The following is a 19880-nucleotide window of genomic DNA, read 5'->3' on the forward strand; positions in this document are numbered from 1 at the left end:
AGAAGTGCAGGTCCCATTACGGGAATAAGAAATCCTGATAAATAAATTCTAGTAATTGCTCTGTAACTGAAATGTGTGCTACCTGAAAATAATAAGATTAACAATTACAATTCAAAAAATTTAATAAGGATAAGTTTTATAGTTTTAATTTTTTTAATGGCTCACCTGTGCAACTGCATTACAAAATTCAAATGAGTTGATCAATAGTGTAAGTTCGGGAAGTTCATTTATATCATCCGGTGTTAACCTATGCCAATCTTCAGTTTCAATTTCCAATTTTCGTGGTAACAATGAATACAATCCACTCAGCCCGGTAGCTAACACCTGAATGAAATAATATTATTATTTTAATTAATGTGATTAACTTATTCAAACATGGAAACAAATTATAAATAAATAGTTTTAATCATCACTCACAGGACAAACATTTGAATATTCGGTGATATAAGAAGCGACTAGTTCATTTTTGTTGGACATTGACATACATAAAAGCAAAGCATCCCGAGCTTGTTGCCCAATTGATCCCTCACGATGAACAAATGGTACCAACAAGGAAAATAAAAGAAACCTAAAAAATTAAATGTAACAATAGCCTTTAAGAAGAATAAAAACATTTTATTTATAAAGATAAGAATAAATTTTTTAAAAAATTTTACATACTTGGCCGGTCCTTATTGGATGCTGCACTAAAAAATAAATCTAGAAGCTGAATATTATGCATGACTGAGACACATAATTGGTTAAGGAGAGTAACAAGCCTTTTTTCTATTTCAACTGGATAAACTTCACTCGTACATGAAGTTAGGAGTTTAAGCAAAGGTCTTAAAAATGGTTCATGAACTAAAAATTGCTGTCCTGCATTATTGACTAGTAACTCATAAAATTTCAACTGTTCTAGTCTAACAGCATTATTAAATCTAAAATAGGATGAGGAAAACTTAATAGTACAAATAAAATAAATTTTATAAATAAATATGACTAAAAATTGTACTTTTAAATCAAGACTTAATTTTGTACTAACCTTCCTGTATGTATACTCCACTCGAATAGCCTTTCGAAAACATTTTCGGTGAGTAAATGTTCAAAACAAGGAGTAGCTGATGGCTTAGATTCATCTTTATCAGTTTGCCTAAGTTCTAATACCAAAAGAGTCATCATTTGACCTAAATGATTAACTACACCAATGACATCATCTTGTATAGGATATCCACCAGGAGGCTAATGTAAAAAAATACAAAAATTATAAAATAGAAATTTAATGTTTCATAAAACAAATAATTGCAAAAGGTCATGTTAAAAATGCCTTATAACTCATGATTAAAAAATTTAATGTACCTGCGTTTTGTCAATTATTTCATTAGCTTGTTGCCAATGCTTTTTAAAACTTTCAGTACATGCTGTTGGATCACAATTTTTTGGAGGTGAATTTGACTGACGTTTAGGCGTAAAACTAGTTCGTAATTGACTGTTTCGCAACCAACTCATTTTTAACAAAATTTATTGAATTCAATGCTAAAAGTACGAACGTTGCCTTATTCTAAATTCTATTTTATTTTATCATTAGAAAATTTTTTTAAAATTAAAATTTACAATTTAAAAAAAATTTATAAAATTTTAATAAGAAATAAGATATGTCATTGAAATTTTATTATTCTGACTACAAATTTAAATTAGTTCATTTTTTTGTACATCATACATTGAAAAATAATTACCTAGCATTAAGATAAGTAACACCAACATTAATAAAAAAATTTAAGATTTAATGATTTAAATTATAACTGAACAATTAACCGTTTCATAATGATACTGTATTTACAAATTATATAGTTAGTCTTGTTATAACTTAGAGATAGTTGTCATTTTCAGATAACCTCCATTTCAACAACTATAAAAACAAATAGCTTAAGACAATGCCTCCTGGATTTAATTGCCCTACTTTTCAGAGAGTACATAATCCGAAATTTTTTTTAATAAAAATTTTATTTAATATATTATTTGTTTCGTCGTTAAGAAAAAAGACGATTGATTATTTTTACTTATAAAATTTATTAAGTAAAAAATTTCCTTCATTAATGTTTTTTTTTAGTTTTTTATAGTTTTACGTATTTTGTAGCGTTCTATGTTAAATTTACGGATTGTAAAAAGTTTAATTTTTATGTCACGTGACCCTTTTACGTTCCGCCATTTTAGTTTTGTCGTCGTTTGGTAAATTAAAATAGTGAGTTTTTTTTTTATTATCATTAATCTTTTAAAGTATTTCTATTTTTTTAAAATAATTATTATGTATTTTCTTTTATTAGGTTTTTTAGTTTAATTTGTTTTTTATGTTAATAAATTTCCCTTTCATTTTACTTACATAAATAGGTTTATAAATATTGCCACGTGCTTTATTATTCCAGATTTTAAAAAATGACGAATTCTAAAGGTTATAGGAGGGGAACCAGAGATTTATTCTCTAGAAAATTTAAAAAACATGGAACTATCCCGTTGGCTACTTATATGAAAGTATATAAAGTTGGAGACATAGTCGACATTAAGGTAGGCTTCGTAAATAAAAATTGTAGGATTGTGAAGTTAATGTCAGACTTCGTTGATTTGAAATTTTATTTTTTCTTTTAGGGAAATGGATGCGTTCAAAAAGGTATGCCCTATAAAGCATATCACGGTAAAACAGGTCGTGTCTATAATGTTAATCCTCACGCTCTTGGAGTAATTGTTAATAAAAGAGTTAGAGAAAGAATTATTGCTAAGAGAATTAATGTTAGAGTGGAACATGTTAAACACTCAAAATGCAGAGAAGATTTTTTAAGAAGAGTTCATGAAAATGAAAGATTAAAAAAGAAATACAAAAACAAACGCGTTCATGTTTGTTTGAAAAGGAAGCCTGCTCCACCCAGACCAGCACATGTAGTTCAAGCGAAGGAAAAACCAATTTTACTGGCACCTATTCCTTATGAATTCATTGCTTAAAGTAATAATAAACTGCTACATTAATTATTTATGACTTTTTCTTTATTCCTTACAATCATCAATTTTGAAAGTGTAAGCCATGACAACATTTACTGCACTTTTTCCTGCAAAAATAAATATTAAATAAGTACATGTTAAAAGCACAATTTAAATAAATAAATACTATTAAAATCGATTAGACAATCATATTATACAAATTTTAAAAAAATTATTTACAAGTTTCGAAAGAATTCAGAGTAAGATATCGAAGAAAGTTATTAAATCGATAAAGTCTTTCTTTTCTTCTTGTGTGTTAGTTATTATTATTTTGAGTATTTTATTTAAAACAAATCTTTCAAATCAATATATATTGATTTAGATCTATTCTTTTTAATTCTATTTTTAAGATTATATAAGTAATTCCTGAAAAAAAAAAACAATAAAGAAAAAAATCTACTAAAATTAATTGCATAATAAAAAACAATTTTTTTTTTTTTTCTTATAATAAACATAAACATTAAATAAAACTTTTTATTTTTAATGCAATTAAATTTTATTTATATAAAATGAGTTATTTTAAAAACAATTTAAATTTAAATTAATAATTGAAAAATATTAATTTTCTAATATATATATATTAACTTGTGACAACCTTCTTATACATTTTTTTTTAAAATCAGAACTTTACAAAAGGTTTTAAAATAACTTAATAAATAAAAAAAAAAGAAAATTTTTTTAATTTAAATTATAAAATTTATATAAGTGAACCAAAAAAAAAAAAAAAATCACTACAATATAATTTAAGGCACTAACGCTTCCTTAATTAAGATATAAAATAAAAAAAAAAAAATTTGAACAAAATAAATTGGGAAAAAAATAATAATAATAGTATAAATACTTTTTTTTTTTTTCTTAATCTTCAAATTTTAATACTCTCATTATTATTATTATTATTATTATTATTATTTGTAATAAATATTGTTTAATACATATTTTAAAACGGATCATAATAATAATTAATTAATTTTTTTTTTTTAATCTTTACTGATAAATACTTAAAAAAAAATTAATAATAATAATCAATAACTCTTCGAAAGCTAACGGGAATGAATGAATGAATGAATGAATGAATCATATTTAAGAAATTTAAAATATGATTTCAAATAAAAAATATTTTGTGTTTAGAAAAACAAAATTCATAAATAAATATATGTATTTAATTGTTATCAGCTAATGGGAGAATTTTCGTAATAAATAATAGAATGTGAAGATCGATTTGTTCTTCTGGGAGAATATGGACCGGTTACTCGTTCCCATGGCTCCATTGCACTTTCCGGTAAAGGAGGAGAATCGTTTAAATTAAATGACCTATCACTGAGTTTACCTTTACAAAAAAAAAAAAAAACAAATTTTTTTTTTTTATTAATGGCGACGGTATTATTAATAACGGTTGGCCGAACGATTTAAATCTACAACTTACAAGGACTAGATTTTACGATATCGATTTGTGATAATTTTTTATACGGTAAATCCGAATATGAATGATTATGATGATTATCCACGGCCGAGTCCTTTGACTGAATTTTCAATATGTGTCGCCATAAACAAATATTTGGATATTTATCAGTTGATAAAGGCACTTTTTCAATGGCTTCGAGTACGTCGTAATCCGTTTTAGTAGGAAAATGCCTGAAAAAATTTCAATTAAACGATAAATCGATCGATGGAGGAGGACTCTTCACGTACTGATAATATTTACTTACCCGGAAAAAATAAAAGTGTTTGGAGTTTCCATGACATCTTCCATACATTCATTTTCCGAATCTGAATTACCAGAGGGAGGCGTAGAAAAGGTATCTTCATCTTCGTCAGGCACGAAATTTAAGGCCTCTACGAATTCATCTGAAATTAAAAAACAAATAAAATCATTATTGAAAAGACGACGTTATGAAAACGACAAACATTCAACAAATCAACCTTGTTGTTCGTCATCGTCGAAAATAATTTTTCTAGGCAACACATCCGTTTCGGAATAACATTCGTTCCTCCTCTGTTTCCGTTTTAATCCTCCCCGATTCCTTTTCGTAAAATTTTTACCCCAATTGCATTTACAGGGTTTGGCTTGAGCCCAGAGCATTTCGCAATCCGTGTCATCCCGTAGGGACGATGAATTTATTCGGGAATTTTCTTCGTAATTTTGCAATTGCATTGAAAGATGTTGAACGATGCAGTAAAGGTGCTTTTTCGTTATACCTGAAATTTAAAAAAAAAAAAAAAAACATGAATCGATTGGGAACAATTACTTCATTTTAATTTAGCTGTTATAAATATGAATTACTTAAAACATCTTGATTTCGATAATTGAGACCTTCATCATCGGACAAAGCACCGCCGCTCCAATCGATTCCATTCAAAGCCATTAAAATCATTTGTTTTTGTTTTTCCGACATGTTTTGCAAGCATTGTATCGCTACCGTTGACACTCTCGAATGAATCAATTGAAAATCTACTAAATGAAATCTAAAAAAGAAAACTTTCATGTCGGTAATAAAAAAAAAAAAAAAAAAAAAACAAATTCCAAAAATTTAATTACCTCGAATCTTCTTTGTAACTTTTAATCACGGTCTGAAGGTGTCTTATTTGAGTTTCCAAACATTCTTTAAGAGATTCCGAATGATTTTCAAATAAAAGAGAAGAATTTAAAGCAGCACCGATTCGCTTTCCCAATACCTAAAAAATTTTCATTATTGATTTTTTTAATTTGAAAAACTTTTCATAAAAAGGTTTTAGTTAAACTAAACTTACTTCGCATGATCTCTCGACGTATACAATCGGATTTTTACTGTAATTTTTTGATAATTCGTTCAATTTTTTACCATTATTGTCACGATGAAGGAGTGATAAACTTTTCTTCGCTAAAAAAATATAAGAAAAAAAAAAAAAAATTAGACAAAAATTTTACCGCGTTATAAACGAATTCAATTAAAATTTTACAAACCACGAGGAGTGGAACTGAAAAAATTATTATTATTCATAAAATTAATATTTTTTTCATCCGAACCGCAAACTTGAAATGCGTTACACAATTCATTTATTAAGGAAGACGTATTATTTTCTTTATTGTTTATATTTGATGGATTAAACTAAAAAAAAAAAAAAAATTTAAAATTTAAATTTAAGTAAAAAAAAAAACCTTCAACTCTCCTTTTATTAAATGTTAAAAAATGATCAATATACATTTTTTTCTCGCATTTCTGCAAATGTTTCTGAAAATCTTTTTTTCAAATAATTTTCAAGTAATTCAAGTCCGGATTCGGATGAAAGATCTACGAAGGTATCTAAGAAAAACCAATATTCTTGCCAAGGCACATTTAATTCAGACGCCAAATCTCTGCGTTACAAAAAAAAAATAAAAATATTTAATTAATAATAATAATAAATAGTTGGCTTTTGCACGGAAATTCATGTGATTTTTTTTTTTTACAAATTACCACCTTCCAGCCTTTTCAAGTCCTTTTTCAGTGTCGCGTAATCTTAAAGCAAAAGGAGAATCCGAACCTTTTGCAGCACGTTGAGGAGTTTTCCATTTTTTTTTAAAAGTGTCAGCCTTTTCCTTACTCATTGGTCCCGCATATGCTTGAATTTCTAATCTCGGACTTAGCAAATCGTGCTCTAATTTCTTTTTTTTAAAAACAGTAAAATTTAATTTAAAATAAACACAAAATCACATAAATCGTGTAAAATTAAAATTCTTACCAATGGTTTGGATATGGAAAAAGCTTCTCCCACTTTAGGTTGCAATGAATTATCTTCCGAACGTAAAACAGGTACGAAATATTGTTCTTCCAACATTAAAGCTATGGTCGCTTTCGTTTCTTCACAAGGTCCGGTAACACGACTGCATATTATCTAAAAACAAAAAAAAATTTTTAAAACAATTAATAATGATTAAAATTTAATACTAAAATACATGATAAATTGATGTAATGTTCCATAATAATAATAATAATAATAATTACATCCTTCGGGAGCTTATTATATCTGTTGAAAACGTTGTTTTTTTGGCATTGGGAATACGACAGCAAAACTTTCACTACGTCAACAGCACCGTGTTTGACGGCAAGATGAAGAGGGGTTTCATTGGCACCTTTATCAGGAGTATTTAAATAACGATCGAGTAAAATTTTACTTCTTGCCAAACAAGATTCGACATCATTTTCATCATAAAGGTACCCGATAAAATCAATACGAGTTATAGAATCGAGTATTAATTGAGTTATTTCAGCATTTTTAGCTTTTGCTGCCACGTGTAATGCATTATAACGAGAGCCTTCCTGCAATAAAATAAAAATATTTTAAATTACCTTAAATAATTTCACTAAAAGAAAAAACCATGACAAAATTTACTTGTAAAATCGATGGTGTATCTCCATTACTGACAAGATATTTTGGATTTTCAAATATTTTTTCTTTAACAATTTCAATATTTCCCTTTTCTATATCTTTTCGAAATTGAATCATATCTTCAGTTTTGGGCCTTTTAAAAGGTAAAACTTTTTCATTATCAGTCACCTGTAAATAAATTTATTTTTACCAAAAACCAAAACATTTTTTTCATTAATTTAATACATTATTTAAAAGAGAAGACAATTTTAGAAAAGCCTTGAATTAAAATCTGCAAAAAAAAAATAAAGTCTAAAAATAAATAAAATTGAAAAAAAAAAAAAACTAACGGCAGAAGGTGCATCGCTTGAAATAATTTCAGATCCATGAATTGAAAACTCTTCTGCTTCTTTTCTACTTTTAAATTGTTTAAATCTTGCTTTTTTATTTAATTTAATTAATGATAAAACATCTTCTTTGTCAGTGTATACATGAATATTTTCTGAAAGAAAAAAAAAAAAAGTCTTAAAAACAAAAGTTAATAAAATGATGATGTCGACGTACCAGAAAATACATTTTATATTATAAATCAAATTAATTTATTTTTATATTCAAATTATAAATTGACTAGTTCTTTTTTTTTTTTTTAACTAGAAATATAAAATAATTAATAAAATAATAATAAACACCTTTTTTGTCGAGAAGTGCATCAGGCAAAGGGATTTCAATAGGAATATGTACTGCATAGTAAATTACTTCAGATGAATCTGTCATAGTGTTGGTATAATCTTCAACAGAACTAATACCATTTGTGTCTTTTTCCCTGGCTTTATTAGGCGAAATGGGAATATTAAATACTCCTTCACTATTATCTTTGCTTGAATCTGATTTCACATCTGTGAAAATACCTTTATCTTCATTATTATTGCCACCCTCACTCAAAATTTTTTTACAGTTATTCATGACTAATGGTGGCTTTTCTTTATAACTGGAATTATATATCCTATTAGTACAATTCCGATTACTATATAATTTTGACAAACTATAGCATCCTGTGTTAGAAATTAAAAAATTTTGCTCCTTCAAAATTCCAATTTCATTATTTTTATTTATTTTGCTAACAATTTCAGGTAACTTATCTTTCACACAACTTTCAATTCTTTCATTGTTTTGTTCTTTTACATCCTCAAATTTATTTTTAGTATTATGAATTAAAGAATAATTAGCATCATTCATTTTCTTATGGTAGACAATTTTTTTAAACTTTTACTAAACTGTTAAATACATTCTAAACAGTACACACAATAGTGCAAAAAAGCACTACCTATAAATGAAATATATAATTGTGAATTAAATAATAATTTACCGTAAATTGTAAAAAAAAAAAAAAAAAAAAAAGGTGATCAAATTAAAAGTATTATCAGGAAAAGTTAGTGATTGTAAAAAAAAATTATGTTTGAATTAAAAATGATCAACATCTCTAATGACATCTCAGATAAAAAACCCCAAATCTTTATGATTATTTTTTGTTGGCGTTTTGCAAATTTTATTTCAATTCATAATTTAAATAAATTTAAATAACATTTGACGGAAATGGCGTCAGTACTAAAACTTATAATTTATATTTAAAAATACTAATATTTCACAGTTATGAAAAAAATTACAACTTAAATGGACTTCTCATTATAAAATACAACGGCAAGAGGGTGTGAAAAAACGTACTTCCCGATGCAAGAAAAAATTTATTTTGTATATATTTAAAACGATTATCACAACTAAAATTCGCTAATTTAAAATATAACCGAAGAAAGCTTCTATGGTTACATAAACTCCTATAATAAGCATATTTAAAATGAAATTTATTTAACTGACGTGGCAGCAATTGTGCAAAAAAAAAACATCCAGGCGGCAAAGAAAATTAATTCCATCTCGCGGCCAGTTTAAAAATCGTTTCTGACGTCACAATTATTATTGCTTAAGTCGCAGGAAAACGTTAATGTCAGAAGGAAAAATTTTCTTAATAGTTGATTATTTAGTTTCAACGCGTGAGGATCACAAGAGTCTATTTATATTAATTTTGTTCTATTTATTATATTTTAATTTTTGATTTGTTATATATGAGTATAACTCCAGTTTTAGATGAATCTGTTTTTAAAAAGTGGAATTCTCATTCGAAGGTAGAAAACTTAGAGAACTTTTCTTTCCCAGTGATGAAGGGTCCTAACAATGTGTCGGTCAGATTAGATCTTTTTCCCGAACATAAAAATCATACGAGTAATATGGAATTGAACTCAATACAGAAAAATAAGGATGGCGATTGTGATTTTTCGAAATGGAACGAAACAGAACAATTGAACAAACAAGTAGTTTTTATTAATCCGGAATGGGACGAAATTGAAGAGGAAAAAGCTGGAATATCCTCCATTTTAAAGAGTATAACGCCGAATATAACAGATGAAAAATCAGTGCCATCACAGGTGACCGAACTAGTAGTTACGGATTCGGAAAGTGTTTCATCGGTAACAGTAAGTTTGGATGAATTTGCAGAAGAGACTGAGGATTTTGTAGCGGTTATATCTGATTCGGAAGCAGATTTTTTTCATGCAGAACTCCTTCCTCAAGTCGAAGGACACAAAGAAGATAAAGTAACTGAAAAATTATTTGATCATATGCCAGAAGATGCACTTTTACCAAGATCCAAACCCGATGCTGCTACAACAATAATGAATACCACCGAGGTAGATAATTTTTCTTCTGCTCTATTACAAAATGATAATAATAAATACAAAAGTTCTGGTTCGAAATCAGAAAATAATAAAAAACGGGAAAGCGAAATATTGGAATCATCCAAATTGATGAGTGCTGGTTGTTACGTTATGCAAAATGGTAAAATAAAAAAACCGTTTTACATAGTAAAAAACCCCACATTGAGGGATGATGCAATGTATAAAAATATTATAAATAAAAATGAAGAATTGAACAGTAAAAAAAATGTTAAATTTCATAATTCGAGTACTAAAAATGAAGAAGAACGAAATATTTTACCACTCGGGAGAAACACGGTAAAAAAAAAGGAAAATTACAGGGAAACTCAATTGACTGAATTTGGGGGTAATCAACAATTCATAAGAATGGTCGAACATCCAAATAAAGCCAAAAAAATAGTTGTTAATAAAATAGGAGAAAATAATAAAATTTATCAAGAAACTTCAAACTCTGGGAAAAAACAAAATACGGACATTGTTGAAGATGTTTTTGAGGGAAATCAATCATTTAATTCAATGGGAAATTCCTGCGAAAGTGACGATTTGATGTGGTTGTTAGACTTTAAGTTGGATGATTTATTTAGTGAAAGTGCTTTACCGGCTTTATCACAGATCGATGATAGTTTGGACCAATATTCCGAATTCCCCGGAAAATTCATCGATGTTGATGGATCAATAACTAATTTTAACGAATTCGATTCCGATGATAAAATTAGAGGTAAGAGAGAGAGAGTGGGGAAAATCATTTAAATTTTCTTTTCCTTTTTCGAAATGTATTAATTTACTCTCTTTTTTCAAATATGGCTTTATAGTAGAAATAGGTTGCCAAACTGAAACTGCTACATCGAAAACACAAAAATTTTCAAACAATAAAATCACCGGTGGTGGAAAACAACAGCAAAAGACTGATGGAAAATCGGAATCATCGTTGCCCAACAGAACTTTCAGCGATTTAAAATGTTCTGAAAATAGAAAACCACCCTTCACCTACACCGAATTGATAGAATGTGCTTTGCAAGAAAAAGGTCCTTTGACCGTATCCGAAATTTATAACTGGATATCGTAAGTCATATATAACGAAATATAATTATCACCATTTATTCGGCAGTTAGTCGAACAATGGATTTCAAAAAAATGGGGTGAGGAAGGAAGGGAGGGAGGGAGGGGGAAAAAGAAAAACGTATGTATTTTTTCTCCTACGGATTTAAGGGTTGTTGGTTTGTGAGACGACACGAGTTGGTACGGAGGGTCGCGCTTATAAACCTTTTTTTTTTTTTTTAGAAATGTAAAAGTTATCAAACACGTTATTTCATTTTGCATTAGCCGATAGATATTGCACGTGATGGCAATCATACACACGTGGAAAAACCTCACTTTATTAAAGGAAAATAAATATAATTAAAAATATTTTTGTAAAATTAAATGGCGTATCTGTTATTTTAATAAAATAATATCAATTTTTTTTTGTAAAAAAAAAATTTTCACGAAAAAAAAAAAGAGGAAAAACAAAGGGAAAATTTTAAAAGTTTTGAAAAATTGGGGTGGTTGTCGTCGTTCCTGGTACCATTTATCGATGAGCTGTAATTTTCTTTTTGGAAATTTGCATCTTAGCAACATTTTCCCGGACTTTTCCCGTTTTTTATATATACGATTTTCTATCGTGAGAGATAGAGATACCCTAATTTAAATAATAAAATTTTCATTCATTCATTCATTCATTCATTCATTCGACTTATCCTTTCATTTTTTTTTTTTTTTTGTTAATTTGAATTTCACGATTTTCCTTTTTTTTTATACAGGGAAACTTTTCCGTATTATAAATCATGGGACGACCGGTGGAAAAATTCCGTGAGGCATAATTTATCGATAAATCCATATTTTAGAAAAGGTACGAAAGCAAGACAAGGTTCAGGACATTTGTGGACCGTAAATAGATCCGATGATAATTCTAAAATAAATAGTTGGGCAAGTAAAATAAATAATTTAATGTACCTTAAAATATAAGTAAATTAAATAATGATAACGTACCTTATTGGAATTACATTTTTTTTTTTAGAAAAGACATAGATTTCACGAATTTGAAGAATTTAGCAAAAGACTGAGGTTCACGGGGGAAACAGTTAAAAATGAGGAGTCACCGGGGAGCGTATCACCAAATGGTATTTACGATGAAACGGAAATAGCAACAGCAAGTATAGAAGATAAAGAAAACAGGAGATTACATAGAGATGTTCTTATGGCGGCTTGCTTTGATAATAATTTTATATCTGCAACTGTAAACAATTATTATTATTATTACCCCCCCCCCCAAAAAAAAAAATCGAAATTTTTAACTCTCACCCATTTTTCTTTCATTCCAGAATTTAAGCTTAGAACAATCAGCCGAAGAAATATTAAGCGGAGTTAAAAGAAATGTCGAAGTTCAATATTTAGAACCGGTTAAATCACCTTGCGAAGATGGTAATTTAGAAAAATGGGGGGGTGGGGGTTAATTGGGGGGGTTAACCTAATAAATTTTTTTTTTTTTTTTTATCTCCCCAGATTTTTTAAATCCGATATCAAAAGAAATATTAATGGGTGAATGCGGTCTCCTCAATCAAATAGAACTTAATTTAACTGCTGAAACGGAAGAACATTTAGGTATCGTTGATGGTATGACCGAACCTGAACATATATTTGGAATACCTGACGAATTTAATTTTCAATACGACATACCGCCACCATTGCTACCACTCGCTAAATGAATAATAATAATATATTATTTTAATAACGATTTAAATTTAATTTTTAAAAAAAAAAAAAAAAGAAACCCTAAGTAAAAGGGTTTTGGTCCATTTTTTTTTTTTTTTTTTTTTTTTTTTTTTAAACAAAATATTTCACATTGTCCTCATCATCATCATCATCATCATCATCATCATCGATGAAGAAAATTATTAGAATTCACTAAAAAAAAGGAATGTGCACGAGAATAATTTATTAAAAATAATTTTTTTTTTTTTTTTTTATAAAAATTTGACTTGGTATTAAAAAACTTATTAGAAAAAATTTTTTAATTATCTTTCAAAATTATTAATTAGTTTTTTTTTTTTTTTTTGTTTGTATCGATGAAAAATTGTTTTTGTCACTTACTTGATGAGATTTATTATTAACAAATGTGTAAAATAAAAATGAAATTGCAAAAAAAAAATATTATTATTATTATGTTTTTTTTTTTATATAAAAAATATTCTTAAAGTAATCAAATGTTAATTTTTTTTTTAAATAAATAAAGAAAAAGATAAAAGAAAAGGTTAACAATTTGTTACTTTTCAACAATTAAATTATTAGAAATTAACCAAAAATATTAATAATAATTATTATTATTATTATTATTAATCGTCAAATTGTGTTTTATTTAATAAATTGGGTTTCCATAAAAATCCATAAGTTTTTCATTGTTTTGTGCTTACGTGTCTTGTGTTGCCTTTAATATTTATTATTATTATTATTATTATTACGACGTCAACTAATAAAAATTTTATATAAAAAAAATAAAATAAAATAAATTATTAGTAGAAAGGTTTGTAAATTTAAAAAAATTTAAAAAAATATAGAAAATTTGTTTAAATTTATTAACTACATTTAAAAATATTTATTTATTTATTTATTTCCGGTAATATTTTATAATTTAAATTATTTGGCATTAGTTTTAATTAGTTTTAATGTTGTGTTATTAAATCATTTCCTTATTAACTACTTAATTTAAGTTTAAATTATCTATATTAATGTGACAAAAAAAATTTTTTTTACACGTGTGTTGAGTACAAAAAAAAAATTTTTTTTACACGTGTGACGAGTACAAAAAACAAAAAAAAAATTTTTTTTATATAAAATTAAGATTTTTTTTTAATATTCGTTATATAAAAAACGATTAATAGAAAGTACAAAAAAATGTAATTCTTATCATATAAGAATAATAATAATAATTAATTAATTAATAATAATAATAATAATTTCTCGTTTAGTCGATATTATAATAGAAAATAAATAAGTTAATAAATAAATATATGTTTTTTTCTCTCTCTCTCCCTCTCTCTTTCTCTTTCTAAATTATTAATTCCTTTTAGTGTTAAATTGTTTTGTTTTTGAAAACAAAAAAAAAATAAAAAATTCTGAATTTATACCTGAATTTATATAAATAAAATAAATAAATAAATAAAATTAAAAAAAAAAAAAAAAAAAAATTTATTTTTCCCCTTTTTGACAAAACTTGTTATTTAAGTTCCTTACATCGGATTATTATCAGGATTATCAACTCGTGCACAAATTTAAATCTACTCACACGCACACGCACACACCCACACACTCACAATACACGTGTGTTTAATATAATCATACGTGCGGATTTTTATAAATGACATTTATTAATGTATGAATTTGCAAAAAAAAAAAAAAAAAAAATTATTACACGAAATAATCAGCGAGTTGTTGCATTTTATCTTTCGGGGGCCTGGATCTTCCTTTGTGTTTTCCTTTGACTCTTCCCCGGGAAGCTCTATTTGATTGAGGTCGAACCGTGATTGCTCTGTGTTTTTCAACTAGCGATGTAAAAGAGGGACAACAAAAAACGCAACCCGTCATTTCCGTAGCCTCTTCCGGTAATTTACTTTTTTCCTGAACATTTTTTACCAACGATTTATTACGATCTCAATTATAATAATAATAATAATAATAAATAATCTTTCGGACAAAATAACGGAATTTTTTTTTTTCCCTTACCTGTTTATATTCGACTTTGATTAATTGGCTACCGCAATTGCAAACATCTTCTTCCACCGATATTTTATGAGCATCTTCGAATAAGTGTATTATTACGTCGCATCGATTGCAACCTAATTTCCATTTCGGTCCTGAATTAGGATCTAAAACGAGTACCCCTCCCTCGCATTCAACGCAACTGCAAAGACCCGTCAGGTTCAAACTATTCGGACAAGATGGATGCGAACACTGATTGCACCCGATACCCTTTTTCATGTCTCTATAAAAAAAGAAAAAAAAAAAATAATTAATTTCCAATAAAATTACAATGAAAATTTTTCATAAAAATAATTATACAAGTACTTGAAAGGTGGATGATTGTAACAGTAGGGGCAAAAAGGATAACTTTTTCCTTTGTTACCCGCCGTCCAATAAAGCAATTCAAAATCATCCAAAGGACATTTTAATTCCTTGTACAAACGAATGTTTCCATTTTGTGGCAAACTGTACGTTTCGTCGCAATGTGAACAATGTAATCTAGATGGTTTCGTTTGAATTAATTTCATGTATCTTCTACATTTTCCACATCTGAAAACATTTTCGATTCTTAAATCTATACAAAAGACAATTCCCGAGTCATTTTAAACCAAAAAAAAATTTTTTTTTACCTCGAATGAGCTTTTCCCGACGTGGCCAACGGCGAAAAGGAAACTTCGAAAAGTTGATCCATTCCTTCGATATTTTTAACAAAATAAAGAAACTTCTGCCTGAAAATCTCTAAAGAATGAGATAAAACGGCGTCAAAGTGAGCTTGACCTTGAGCAATAAGGTTTAATTGTTCTTCGACGGCTGATCGCATGGTCGGAAGAACCAATTCTGGATCTATCTAAAAATTATCAAATCATCATTATTTTTTTTTGGCTCCTTCGAAATTAACAAAAAGAAAAATTAAAAAAAAAAAAAAAAATTACCTTTTGATATCCGTGAACTAAAACTATTCCGAGAGAAGTTGGTACCAACCTTCTTCCCGATTCCACCGTAACGTAATTCCTTTGACAAATGTTATTAATGTGTACAGGAATCGATGCATCCGTACCTATCCCGTGCTTTTCCATCTGTGTAATTAATTCAGCTTCCGTCATGTATCCCGGCGGAGTAGTCTGGCATTCGATTAATTTAACCTTTAATTGGAAAAAAAAAAGAAAATTTAAAATGTTTACTTGACCGTTGGAAAAATCAATTTTAAATTTAATGTCTTACGTCATTTATGGTGACCGTTGCATCTACCGTGAAATTTGGTAAAGTTTCATTTTTACCAAAAGCTTCCCATGGCATTATGGCAGTATAACCAGGTTCTAATAAAGTTTTACCGGTAATTTTAAATGTTTCGCTTGCTATTTTAAATGTAACCACCGTATGAAGGTATTTACACGGACCTGAAACCTTAGAAACAAATATTAAAAAATTAAAAAATTTTGAAAAAACTGTTTTATCATTTCAGCTTGCCCCTAGTAGAGAATTTTTTGTAATTCACCATTTTTTTTTTTTTTTGTTATTGTTTGATTATGAAAAAAGAAAAATTACCGTGGCTAAAAAATGCCTCACGATGTAGTCATATAATTTCCACGATTCAGCATCAAAATCATTTCTTTTAGCTAATTTCATTGGAGTGATGGGAGGATGATCACCAACATCTTTCCCTTTTCTAGGTTTGCTTATGCCTTCGTTAAGAATTTCCCTTACAAAAGATCCCCATTCCGAACTAGATTGCTGCTGACGAAGTACTCCTCTGCAAATAGATTCAATATTTTTATTAGAAAAAAAAAAGGTAGTAATGATAGTTAAAAATAAAAAAATATAAAATATAATTACTTACATAAAATCAAAATTTTCAGGATATTGTGTTGTTTCCGTTCTAGGATAACTTATATATCCTTGAGTGTATAGACGTTCAGCAATCTGCATAGCATGATGAGGACCCATTCCGAGACCTGAAACATACAATTATCATCTTTTAAAATTTCACATTTATTAAATAAAAATATAGAAAATCGGTTGTTAAAATAAGTACCAGAACTGGCAGTTCTCATTAACTCTACTGTGTTAAGGGCAAGCGGTTTAGAATTTGTCATTTGTTTGGATGTTACAGATGATACTTTAGCTTCTTTAAATTCTTTAACTTGAGATAAAAACATTAATGCAACTTCTTTTTCAAAACATCTAACTCTTTCCCATTCTAAAGTTGCTTCTTGTCCACTTTCAGTTTTTACAGACATCTAAAAGTTTTAAAATTAATATTTATGCTTAAAAATACTTATCGAATTCAGACATATGCAAATTATTTTTATCATGTACTAATTAGGTAACAATCATTTTTAATACTAATTTGAAAAAAAAAAATTGACTTACTTGTAAAACCCAATAAGGCTCTGGTTTAAATGTTTGAATTTCATCATGCCTTTGAACACAAAATCCTAAAGTTGGAATTTGACATGGACCGTAAGAAATTAAAGCAGCATCTAAATCTCCATACTTATCATGAAAAAACTTGGTTTGAAATCGAGTAAAAGCGCATCCTACCCTTAAGTCAAGTTCTTGTCTTGCATCGACACTTCTCGCTTCATTTTCATTTGGTACTCCTAGATTTGCAAATGCTGCTTTAATATCTTTTTCAGTGATGGCAGAAAATTTTGCACGGTACACAACCTGAAATTGTGTTACTAAAATTAAATTTAAATTATTTAAAAAATTTATGTAACATAGAAAAAAATTTTTGTTCACTTACATCTCCTCTTCTCACATCAGCTTTGAGTGAGTGTTGTACAGCATGTATTACTTCAAAACAAATGTTTTCTCCCTCTTTGTCACAATCTAACCAAAGTATTAAATAATCACAACCTCTTGCTTCCTGGCTTAAAAAATAAGGCATTTTTAATTTAGAATTAGCCTCTTTTTTTTCCGTAGGGCAGCTTAACAATTCAACAGGATCAACTTTATCCCAATTGTTGTACTTTCCGGAAAATTCTAGCGTCATAATATGCCCACAAACAGAGGTCATTCGAAATGTAACGGGCTCCATTCGAAAAGTACCCACCCATTCATGAACCGAACAAGCTCCATTGAAACCTAAAAACATACCGTAATAGAAAATTTAAAAAAAAAATAGGAAAAAAAGGAAAAAAAACTGTAATTGTAAGAAATTTCGACTAACTAAATTCACTTTGCGATAACTTGCTTCAATTTAAAACACTTGGTGTTTATGTTTACACGTTTGTTGCAAAGCAAAAAAAAAAAAAAAAAAGGAAAAATTAAACTGAATGATACATATGTTGACTGTATTAAATAATTAATTTACAAAAAATTCTACACATAACAATATAATAAAGTAATTTAACTAGAAATACTTTATTTTTACATTACTTGTTTTGTTATAGAAAATTGTTGTAACGTTTAATTTTACCTTTTCGAGTGGAAGATTTTCCATTACTAAGTATATTGGCTAAAGATGCAGCCAAAGATGGCTTTTCAGCCACCATGAGAGCAATTTTCATTATTCCAAAAAAAATAATGCACTAACTTTGTAGTTATTTGAGAAAGTGAACAATAATCACCGCCATGCACAAGACACAGTGGCAGAAGAATAACCATTGATCGTAGTAAACAATTCTAAAGTTCAAATATGAAAAATAACCGCCAAAAAATCTAATTTAAATTTAAAAGAATTTTTTAAAAATAAATTCTTATGTATTTTAACTACATTTCATCTTAAAAATAATTTTCAAATTTATTTTATAAAAACATTACAAATAAGTATGATTTACGCCTTAAAAATTGGAAATTAAAAATTAGTGATCGGTTTACCAAGCGCAAATGCATCAGAACAATAAAAACGTTGTCAACAAATTAATTTTAAAAAAAACAAAACTATTATTAAAATAATGAACATCAGTTAAGATTAGATATTAAATTTATTTTTATTTTTATTAAAACCAGATGATGGCGCTTTAAAAGTGTTTTTAGGCACAGGTATAAGTAGGATAAAAATCAAATGCGCAACTTATTACTGCACAACATTCAATAGTGAAAGAATCGATTAAAGACAACAAAAAAAATTCAAAATGCCAACTCCATGTTGTGGATCTGGAAAAAGTAAGTTATATTTAATTTATTTTAAATTCCATAGTTTTTTTTTTTTAAACAATTTCTTATCATCACGATAAGTTTTATAAAATAAATAAGAATTTTATTTACGTGTTAATTTCGATATGGGAAATCATACAATATTGTATATAATGTTAAACCCATAATTTTATTATCATTTTTTCTTTGTTGGATAAAACTTGATTATTATAAACATTACATATTATATAAATTATTTAATTTAATTTAATTTTACAGCTTGCCAAGGAGAAAATTGCAATTGTGGTGATAAATGCAATTGTTCATCATCATGTTCGTGTCATAAAAACAAAGAAAAAAATACAAAATAAATTATAAAATGGACAAGACATGAAGAATTTACATTAGAAGAAAAAAAAATATTAAATTTAATTTTCAAATTATGACTAAATATGAAAACAAACAATCACCATGATTAATATCTGTATCAACCTTATTACTAATGATATACACATTTATTTATAATAAATTAATAAAATATTTTGAAAGTAATTTGTTACATTTTTATTATCATTAACAACAACCTTTTTCCTCAAATGTTAAACAATAATCAATGTGTGTGTATTTTTAACAAATTTTACAAATACAAACTAAAAACATTATCAGTACAGAAAAAAAAAAAAGATAAATTTTTGTTGTAAAAAAGCCTAAACAAGGTATTTGTACAAAAATAAATAAATAAATATATATTTCAATGAAGAGTTTAATAACTAAATAATTATTAATTTATCTTTTACCTTTTTGAATCATAATGTACACATAGAAAAAAAATTCTTATCTTATTTATCAACTCATTTTTTTTTTTTTCTAAATTAATTTTTGATAGTCATTTGATTGTGAGAGGTTTATGTGATACGTTTATTAAAA

General features: G+C 27.2%; 5 protein-coding genes across 5 annotated transcripts in view; 2 read left to right on the plus strand and 3 right to left on the minus strand.

The window, feature by feature from the left end:
• Phum_PHUM122390 (uncharacterized protein) overlaps positions 1 to 1485 on the minus strand; it is a gene marked incomplete at both ends in the record, with an annotated part of 4587 nt that extends 3102 nt beyond the window's left edge. The window contains 6 exons of the mRNA XM_002424190.1: positions 21 to 82; positions 166 to 324; positions 418 to 568; positions 657 to 917; positions 1022 to 1218; positions 1336 to 1485. Of these exons, the coding sequence (XP_002424235.1) occupies positions 21 to 82; positions 166 to 324; positions 418 to 568; positions 657 to 917; positions 1022 to 1218; positions 1336 to 1485 (980 nt within the window). The remainder of the gene's footprint in view (positions 1 to 20; positions 83 to 165; positions 325 to 417; positions 569 to 656; positions 918 to 1021; positions 1219 to 1335) is intronic.
• A 704-nt stretch (positions 1486 to 2189) lies between these two features.
• Phum_PHUM122500 (60S ribosomal protein L21, putative) lies at positions 2190 to 2997 on the plus strand. The gene is made up of 3 exons (XM_002424191.1): positions 2190 to 2218; positions 2400 to 2538; positions 2620 to 2997. Exons 2-3 carry the CDS (start codon positions 2410 to 2412, stop codon positions 2968 to 2970), a joined length of 480 nt encoding a protein of 159 aa, XP_002424236.1. The 5' UTR covers positions 2190 to 2218; positions 2400 to 2409; the 3' UTR covers positions 2971 to 2997.
• A 1178-nt stretch (positions 2998 to 4175) lies between these two features.
• Phum_PHUM122510 (uncharacterized protein) lies at positions 4176 to 8568 on the minus strand (the record flags this gene model as incomplete). The annotated part of the gene is made up of 15 exons (XM_002424192.1): positions 4176 to 4333; positions 4430 to 4638; positions 4713 to 4851; positions 4927 to 5202; positions 5288 to 5469; positions 5543 to 5679; positions 5755 to 5859; positions 6187 to 6340; positions 6444 to 6628; positions 6706 to 6858; positions 6969 to 7283; positions 7357 to 7521; positions 7683 to 7767; positions 7803 to 7834; positions 8089 to 8568. The coding sequence occupies 15 exons, from the start codon at positions 8566 to 8568 to the stop codon at positions 4176 to 4178; spliced, it is 2775 nt and encodes a 924-aa protein (XP_002424237.1).
• Positions 8569 to 9449: 881 nt separating this feature from the next.
• On the plus strand, positions 9450 to 12589 carry Phum_PHUM122520 (forkhead protein/ forkhead protein domain, putative; the record flags this gene model as incomplete). Its single annotated transcript, XM_002424193.1, has 5 exons — positions 9450 to 10815; positions 10910 to 11159; positions 11897 to 12085; positions 12159 to 12372; positions 12458 to 12589. 5 exons carry the CDS (start codon positions 9450 to 9452, stop codon positions 12587 to 12589), a joined length of 2151 nt encoding a protein of 716 aa, XP_002424238.1.
• A 1951-nt stretch (positions 12590 to 14540) lies between these two features.
• Positions 14541 to 18385, minus strand: Phum_PHUM122530 (DNA topoisomerase 3-beta, putative; the record flags this gene model as incomplete). Its single annotated transcript, XM_002424194.1, has 12 exons — positions 14541 to 14750; positions 14856 to 15114; positions 15198 to 15422; positions 15503 to 15720; positions 15806 to 16015; positions 16095 to 16277; positions 16419 to 16623; positions 16711 to 16825; positions 16906 to 17110; positions 17244 to 17540; positions 17620 to 17960; positions 18295 to 18385. The coding sequence occupies 12 exons, from the start codon at positions 18383 to 18385 to the stop codon at positions 14541 to 14543; spliced, it is 2559 nt and encodes an 852-aa protein (XP_002424239.1).
• Positions 18386 to 19880: the final 1495 nt, after the last annotated feature.

Source organism: Pediculus humanus, genomic scaffold, assembly GCF_000006295.1.
Source record: "Pediculus humanus corporis 1103172107470 genomic scaffold, whole genome shotgun sequence".
In the NCBI taxonomy this organism is placed as follows: Eukaryota; Metazoa; Arthropoda; class Insecta; order Psocodea; family Pediculidae; genus Pediculus; species Pediculus humanus.